At 55.7% G+C, this 8,988-nt stretch overlaps 1 protein-coding gene across 1 annotated transcript; it reads left to right on the top strand.

The window, feature by feature from the left end:
• Positions 1 to 6,626: 6,626 nt before the first annotated feature.
• Positions 6,627 to 8,988, top strand: LOC104397760 (fibrinogen-like protein A). The gene is given in 4 exon segments (XM_010007774.1): positions 6,627 to 6,711; positions 7,113 to 7,194; positions 8,180 to 8,792; positions 8,794 to 8,988. Coding segments are annotated over 4 exon segments (975 nt in total).

Here is an 8,988-nt window from a genome sequence, read left to right as displayed (position 1 = left end):
AGGGAGCTGCCAGCACCTGCTGATGGTGGGTTTTGACACAGAAGACCTTGTCCCAACCCTGGTATCAGAAATCCTGGTAAAACCCTGGGGCTGGAGATAACAAGCAGAGTGAGGATGGAGGGAGGAATCCCCTTCCCTCCCAGCTCCCAGATGGTGTAATCTGGGACTCCACCTGCCTACAGCCCAGGTTTGTGGGCAGTAAGAAGCCAGATGTCCAGGTGGGAATGAGCCCTGGGCAGGGAGGTGGGCATTTCCCTGCTCTGCAGGAAAGCAGCATGACCAAGAGGGACAGCTCAGACCTTCAGGAATTACTGTCTGGCTGGTACAAATTATCTTTCATGTAGTTCTAGGGCTCCTTCACAAGTTCCATATGTAGCCTGGGAAACCAGCACACCAAAAATAGCAAGTTTATCATGATTCCTAGAGAGTGAGGAGGCATCAGCCCATGGGGACATCTGTTTGTGGTAGGACACATGGAGCTCACCCTCCACTGCTCAGAAAGGAGCAGAGCCAAAGCTATTGCACTGACCTGGGGTAACTGGGTTTGGCACCATTCCCTGAGATGACTGAGTTGGGAAATGACCAGTGATGCTGACCTGGAAGCCTTGTGTGGGATCACAGCCACCCCAGAGACAAGAACTGTTTCTGGGAATGCTCAGAGACACCTCGGGCACTCGTGCTGGTTGTAGTTTTACAGCAAAGGTCTTTTAAACACATTTCACGGAATCACAGTATCACCAAGGCTGGAAAAGACCTTTCAGATCATCAAGTCCAGCCTATGACCAACACCCCCACATCTCCAGACCAGGGCACCAAGTCCCACCTCCAGCCTTGCCCTGAACACCTCCAGGGATGGTGCCTCCACCACTGCCCTGGGCAGCCCATCCCAGTGTCTGATCACCCTCTCCATGGGGAAGTGCTTCCTGATGTCCCACCCAAACCTCCCCTGGAGCAGCTTCAGGCCAGGCCCTCTTATCCTGTCACTGGTTGCCTGGAAAAAGAGCCCAACCCCACCTGAGCACAACCTCCCTTCAGGTGGTTGTAGAGAGTGAGAAGGTCCCCCCTGAGTCTCCTCTTCTCCAGGCTAAACACCCCCAGCTTCCCTCCAGTCCCTTCCCCAGCCCCCTTGTCTCCCCTGGACCTGCCCCAGCACCTCCAGCTCCTTCTTGCAGTGAGGGGCCCAGAGCTGCCCCAGGACTGGAGCTGAGGCCTCCCCACTTCTCAGTTCCTCCATAACATTTAGCATCTGATGCATTTGTGTTTAGAGGCACGTTTGAAGCCACATCTTCTTTAGACCCCCAGAGGAACAATAGTCCCTCTGCTGCTCACCCATTCCCACACACTGGCCATGAGAGGTCTGGATGGGGGGCAGATGCAGATCCAGGAGGATCAGCCCCCTAGGCTGTGCTTCTAGGGACAGCAATTTGCTGCAGAACTTCTAACCTCCAGATCTATTCAATATTGCTCCTTGAGCAAGAATATCTAAAATAATCCATTTTCTATTCCAGGGTATTTAATACTTTCCTTGGAGAACCCAAAATTGTGAAGACTGTTTGGTAAATATCAGGCTTGTGAAATGGTCTGTCTGACACTCCAAGGCTGCACTGGTACAGCCTGAAAAGATCAGAACACACACAGTCCTGCTCCAGTTCCCAGCCCAGGGCACAGTGAGCCTGGAGAAATGTCATGGACTGTGCACCAGGATTTGCTGAGATGTGCTGGGATTACAGCATCACAGAACTGCTGGAGTTGGCAGGGACCTCTAGAGACCATCTAGTCCAACTGTCCCACTGCAGCAGGATCACCCAGAGCAATTTACCCAGGGCTGCATCCAGGTGGGTTTGGAATATCTCCAGAGCTGGAGACTCCACAGCCTCCCTGGGCAGCCTGTTCCAGTGCATCCAAGGATGGCTGGAGCATGGGGAGAAGGGAGCCCTGTGAAGTGCTGGGATGCTGTGACCTGCAGCCACAAAGCAGCAGTTCCACCCAGCAGCTCCATCCCATCCCGTCCCATCCCATCCCACACTCACCCATGCTGCCTCTGCAGGGACCCTGTGGAGTGGGAAGCTGGGCTGGTTTGGCCTGGCTGGAGGGGTGTCCTGAAAGTTATAGGGCTCAGCAGGAGAGGGGGTGGAGGCAGGAGACCCAGAGCCCAGCACGTGTCCCCGGGCTCCAGCAGGGCTGGTGGCTCAGGGCTTGTTTGCTCTTTGCCATGAGGTGACAACGAGGGCCGTGTCTCGTGGAGCTGAAGAGCTTTCCTCGGGGGCAAAGCAAATAACCTGGTGCCAAGGAGCCCAGCACCTTCAGCCAAGAATGATTCCCAAGGGCCTGGCTGCCCCCCTGTTCCCACAGGGTTTCCCCAGGGAACAGCATCCTCGGGGCAGCTCTGCACACTTCAGCATCAAGGAAAGTAAACATCCAGGTGATGTTGCCCCTCCCGGGTGGCAGCCCCACCAAATATCGGGTGTAAGTCACTCTCTCCAAGCAGGGGTTGGGCCCAACAGCCACTGGGGACCTGGCAGAGCCTCCAGGGAACGGGCACTCCAGGGTTCCTGGCAAACTGTGCCCCCACCTTCAGAAGGTGCCGCCCGTGGTGTGAGGGGCACCTGGGGCCCCCCAGCCCTCCCAGCAGTCACAAGGGAGCCTGGGGAGTCCTGACGTGACTCTGATGTAAAATGGTCTCACCTCAAGGCTCTCCCTGCTCCTAGGGGTGCTCACACCGTGGTTTCCTGATAGAAAACTCCAGCCCATCGTTCTCCCAGGATTGACACCTGCAGTGTTCTGAGTTATGAGAACCCACCTTGTGCTGGGCAGGACGAGTTGGCCAGAGCCCATGGAGGACCAGGCCAGGCTTTTGGCTGGTTGCTTGAGAATGGCTACCTGAGTCCAGAGGAGGCCACGAGGGGAACCCAAGGGCTGGAGCTCTTTTCCTCTGAGGACAGGCTGAGAGATACGGGGTGTTCAGCCTGAGATGAGGCTCCAGGGAGAGCTCAGAGCACCTTCCAGTGCCTGGAGGGGGCTTATAACAAAACTGAGGAGGGAATTTTAGCAGGGGCTGTAGTGACAGGACAAGGGGTGATGGTTTTAAACTGAAAGAGGGGAGATTTAAACTGAATTTTAGGAAGACACTTCTTTCAGTGAGGGTGGTGAGACCCTGGCCCAGGCTGCCCAGGGAAGCTGTGGCTGCCCCATCCCTGGCAGTGTTGAAGGGCAGGTTGGATGGGGCTTGGAGCAACCTGGGCTGGTGGGAGGTGTCCCTGCCCATGCAGAGGGTTGGATCTAGATGATCTTCAAAGGTCCTTCCAACCCAAACCAGTCTGTTTCTCTGACCCTAGACAATCATGGAGGCTTCCTGTCCCTGCTGTGCTGCTGCTTTTGCTCAGCAGCAGATATAAACAAGGGCAGCAAGCAGCCCTCAGCAGAGCTTCACCCACAGCTCCCAGTCTCTGGCCAGCTTTCCCAGGAGGTTGTGGCTGGTGCTTGGGTTAGGATGTGCAAAGCAGATGGGGGTAAGGCCACAGAGGCTTTTCTCTGAAATCCCAGCTGTGTCCTGGGGCTCAGCTCCTCCTCAGCATGGAAAGAGCCCCAGTGGTGGCACAGGCCTGTTCATTGCTGCATTCTGGGCTGCATCTGGAAAAATCCTCTGGTGAGGAAAGGAAAAGTATCCACTTCCACATGTAAGAGGACAGCTGGGGTGCTGTGTCACAGAATGGCAGGATGGTCAGGGTTGGAAGTGACCTCTGGAGATCGTCTAGTCCAACCTCCATGCAGATCCACCCAGGGCAGGTTGCACAGAATCACAGAACCACCAAGGCTGGAAAAGACCTTTAAGATCATCAAGTCCAGCCTATAACCTGACACCACCACATGAGCCAGACCATGGCACAGGGGGGTGTCCAGGCAGGTTTTTAATATCTCCAGAGAAGGAGACTCCACAGCCTCTCTGGGCAGCCTGTCCCAGGGCTCTGTCACCCTCACAGCAAATAAGTTCCTTCTCATGTTTAAATGGAACTTCCTGCTTCTTCCTAGACAGAACTCCCTAGTCCTGGGGGTAGCCCCCCAGGCACAACAGTGACTGGAACTTCAGGAGCCCTGGTAAGACCCCCAAGACAGGAGTACATGAGATATATGGACAGTCTGAGATAGATGGACTTGTTCAGCCTGGAGAAGGGAGTGCTGAGATGGGTCTTGTTGTGGGAGGGTGGGGAGCAGATGGAGCCAAGGCTTCTCAGAGCACCATGTCTTGTTTTAGACCCTTCATTACAAGAAACACATTTGCAGGTGGGAGCAAGTCCAGCAGAGGCCACCAGACTGGTCAGGGGCCTGGAGTGTGTCAGGAGGATCTGAGGGAACTTGGCTTGTTCGACCTGGAGAAGAGCAGGCAACAAGGAGGTCTTCTTGCTGACTACAGCTCCTTCATGGGAGGCTACAGAGAGCATCGAGCCAGGCTGTGCAAGGATGTGCAGGATGGTGGGATAAGAAACAATGGATCTAATTTGGAACATGGAAATTCCAGGTAGAAATAGGGATTTTTTCTTTTAAGATGAGTTTGGAAAATACTGGAAGCCCAGAGAGAGGCTGTGGGGCTTCAGTTCTTAGAGGTGTTCAAGGCTAGAGTGGACAAGGACCTGATTTTTCAGATCTGCTTTGACCAGGGGTTGGACTAGATGGCCTCCAGAGGTCCCTCCCAACCCAAATGACACTGTTAACCTGTGATTCTGTGACTCTCCTTGGAGGTGCACAGGGACAGGATGAGCAGCAATGGACATAAAATATTTGAAATGTTTGAGTGGGTCCAGCGCAGGGTCTCTGCTGCACTGCAGAGAAGGTGCCCAATGTTTCACTGAAGGAAATAGCCCTTGTTTCCATCTGGAGCAGCCCAGTGGGGCCTGGTGCAGGGGCAGGGCAGGACCTCCTCTCCATGCCCCTGGGGTCCACGTTCATGTTTTCAGCCATGATGGCAGTGGTGACTTGCCCACAGCAGCCTTCCTGCCAGCCCTGCCCAGGCACCCACCATGCTCCCAGGTGCTCCATGGCTCAGTGCTGGCTCTGGCAGCAGCCCCAGGGACCTTCTGATTCACCCACCTCCCCTGTCCCTACAGGGAGGGGACATGGAACCTGCCATCCCTCTTCCCAGGGCAGCTTGTGCCCTCCTACCTCAATGGCCTTGGCAGTGCTGCTTTTATGGTTCTCTCAGACTAAATAAGGCTGCAGACAAGGGCTCCCAACCTCTAACGGTGCAAGCAGGGGTGAGACCTAAGGGTGCAGATGGAAGCTGATCCAGGAATCCCTTATCTTGGAGAAGTCCATCCAGACCTGCAAGTTCCACTGCTCGACGTGGGCTCCTGCAGTCCAGAAAGTCTGGTGGGAGCCTTGCTGGGAACATGAGGTTTAAAGCTGTGCCATGAAGAAGACGTGGTCAGTAGGCTACTGAAATGAACACAGGAGATGAAAGTAGATGGGCCACATCTTTATCCTCTTAAAATTGGCCTGACAAAGAATGGAGCTGTTAGCACCCCCTGGCACCAAGAGCAGCTCTCCCAATCTGTTCTGAGAGGCCTGTGGAGGGATGAAACCCTGGCTGACATTGCTGGGGCTGGGATCTGAAGGGTCTCACCAGACCAGAGACAGGGACTGGGAAGGAAAATGGCAGAGGTATCTGCAGTTGCTTGGTTGTTACCTGGAGCCCTCTACCCAGAGCATGCAGGTTGGGCTGCCAGGGGACATTGGTTATACAATGACCTTTGGCTGCTGGACGCTGGTTCCAGCCCAGTAACTTAAACCATTGCTGCTGAAAGCTGCCAGCAGGGAGTTGGCAGGTAGGCATGCTTCTTGAGGACCTGACCTCATCTTTCCAACGTCACTTTTGGGACCAGGCAAGTAGGAGGTTTAATCTCTCCTCCTTTGCTGGTTTCTGTGTGCACATCCTTAAAGAGCTGGGTCTCTGCACTTCAGCTTGATCATGGCTCTCCAGAATTAGCTCCAAGTGAGCAATTCCCAGGTAGTGTTTGTGTAGCTGGAAGAGTCAACAGTTGAAGTCCCTCATCATGGGGGGATTATCGCATTTCCCTGGCTGGCTGGACCTGCCTCCTGCCCTCAGGGGGTTTAGTGGTGCTGGCATGGGATCTGAAAACCACTTGAGTCCCAGTCTGCAAGTGCCTCTGCAAACAAGAAGTGTGGCCCCAAGGTGGGGGGTGTGCTGTGCCTATAAAAGCCACCGTGGAGAGCTGGGCATGGGAGGGAGCACCACCAGGTTCCTGCTTCTCTGCTCAGCTGTGCTCTTGTGATGGGTGAGTTCTCTTCCCAGCTGTCATGCGTGGTGCTGGGCTCAAACAAGACCTGAGAGGGGTGAGTTGGCTAAGGCACCAGATGATCAGCAGGACAGCAGCTGTGACCTTGCCTGGGTGATGATGCCACACACCCTGGCAGCAGAAGGGACATGAGACCAAAGCACCACATGACACACGTGCTTGGTACCAGCCTGTGCTTTCTCCAGGCTTCCTGTGCCCTGTCACCCTGTGGCCTCAAGGGAGGTTAATGTGGAGACCCTGATTCCAACTTGGTCCTTATTTCCTGACCAATGCATGTGGCAAATGTGGTGGCACAGGGGTCTTTCCCCAGGCATGATGGCATCTCACCCAGCTAACCTGGTGCAGGGCATGCTGGTGGCCAGCACAGGGGCTTTGGGCTTGTGTCACTGTGTGGGCCCAGGTGAATTCCTCCTGTCCACCTGGGAGCTGGTGTCTGTGCAGTAGGGCCTTCCCTTGGGTCTGGTTTCCTGCTGGCTGTCATTGGGCTGGTGTGGCTTATGTAAAAGGCTTGAGCACTCCAAAAAGAACTGCTTCTTGTGCTCCCTCTCCCCTAGGAAATGACTCTCTCCTGTGTCATTGTCCTCCCTTAGCTACTCTTGGGCTGTAGGTTCAAAGAACAAATCTGCAGGTTTCTCTCTGGTGCAGGGAAGGGGCAGACCAGGCGTCACTTCTCACCCAGCTTCACCCCTCCAGGGGCAGCTCCCCCCACGCCAGGACCCCCCTGCTCCTGTCCATGTCCTGGTCTGAGCTCTCCAGGAGCTGCCCAGGGATCCTGATGGTGATGAGCACTTTTCTCCCTAGGCCTCCAAGCTGGGACACGCTGGCTCCACAGGAACTTTGTCCTCCTGCCCACGCTGCTGCTGATGCTTCTCCTCGGCGCCAGTGCCGGCCCGGCCGTGCCCACCGCCAGCTCCCGGAGCCGTGAGTGTGGGGGGCTGGGGGGCTGGCTCACCAGAACCCCCCACACACCCAAACCCCCAGGCTGTGGCTCCTGCAAGGCCACCCTCACCCCCTTGGTGGCTCCCAAACCAAGGGGTTTCTGCCCAGACCCCCTCCCTGGGCAGGACGCTCTGTGCCGCTCGTGCCTTTTAACACTTCAGTTCTAGGAGAGAACCTCCCAGCAAGGTTTATTTTTTTTAATGCCTTGTTGGATGAGGAGCTTTCCCTTCCTCCCTGTGAGTTGAGGGGGGAACACTCCCTGCAGGAGCTGTGTGCCCAAGGAAAGCAGCATTCCGGGGGCTGACCTGGAATTACTCACAGGGAATTGTCCCTCATTGGATACAAAACAAGAAAAAACCAAATCTGATGCCAAATGATTTTGGCAAATAAGTCACAACAGGTCAGTCCTGTTAACAGGTAATGGCAACAAGCTGGGGGCAGAGAACCCCGTGAGATCAAGGTAGAACTTAACCTTCTTTTGCTATGCCCTGGTCCCCAGGGAAAACATAGATTTTCATTACGTGTATTCATCCAGTGAAACGTTTCAGACAATTCTGATCCTTGCAAGAGCTGCAGCTCAATATACCAAGAGCCTTTTGTGAGGACTAGATGTACTTGGAGGACATCACTGGCATCTTGAGGAACTTTTTTCCCCTCGTCTATTGGCCAGATGCACTAGAAGGCTCCAAATGAAACAGCACATCATGAGAAATAGATCCAAGGGGTTTTACCAGGGCCACTGTCTTAGACACCTTTGGTTGCCCTGTGGATGGGTCAGTGGAAAAGCCACTCGCACTGGGGAGGGAGCGTGGAGTGGTGTGGAGCAGACCACAGACAAAACCAGCCCTCTCTGTTCAGAGTCCTCATCCCCCTAGAGGACCTCCTTGTTGCCCCAAGAGCCTGAAATGACCCTTCTCTCTCCCACCCCACCCTGTGTGTGCCCCCACAGCCCCCACAGCCTTCCCTGCCGACTGCAGCCACCTCCTCAGGAACAGCCCCAGCGGGGTCTATGTCATCCAGCCCGCCCGGTCCCCCCCGCGCGTCGTCTGGTGTGACATGGACACCGAGGGCAAGGGCTGGACCGTGGTCCAGAGAAACTCTCATGACACCGAGCTCACGTGGAAGCAATCCTGGACCACCTACAAGTACGGCTTCGGGAACGTGCAGAGCGACCACTGGCTGGGCACCGAATACCTGCACCTGCTGACGCAACAGGGCACCTACAAGGTGCGCTTCGTCGTGAGGAACAAGGCCAACGTCACCCACTATGCTGAGTATGACATCTTCAGGGTGGAGAGCGAAGCCAGCGGGTACCCGCTGAGGCTGGGCCGCTTTTCTGGGGATGGGGATGACTACCTGACCGGCTACCACCCCAAAAAGGGGGGCATCCACGACAACATGAAGTTCAGCACGACCGACAAGGACCAGGACCAGTACAGTGGGAACTGCGCCAGCAGCTACGGGGGTTGGTGGTACGACAGGTGTCAGAACGTGCTGCTCAATGCCAAAAACCACATCGTCTGGCCGGGATTCTGCGACAACGGCGACTGCGCATCCTCCCTCATCCTGGTCAAGCCCACGGACATCTGCTGACCCTGCCCGGCACTTTGTGGCAGTGCCCCCGCCCCCAGCTCAGTGCCCCATTCCCGTGCCCCCCAGCAGCCCCGTGCCAGCCCCCCTGCCCATCCCGTGTGCCCGCAGCTCCTCCCCAGCTGGGGGCGGTGGCTCCGGGGTCTGA

The sequence above is a fragment of the Chaetura pelagica genome, unplaced genomic scaffold (assembly GCF_000747805.2).
Source record: "Chaetura pelagica isolate M959 unplaced genomic scaffold, ChaPel_1.0 scaffold590, whole genome shotgun sequence".
NCBI classification, from domain to species: Eukaryota; Metazoa; Chordata; class Aves; order Apodiformes; family Apodidae; genus Chaetura; species Chaetura pelagica.
Note: the sequence above shows the minus strand (reverse complement) of the source record. Positions and strands in the feature narration are given on the sequence as shown.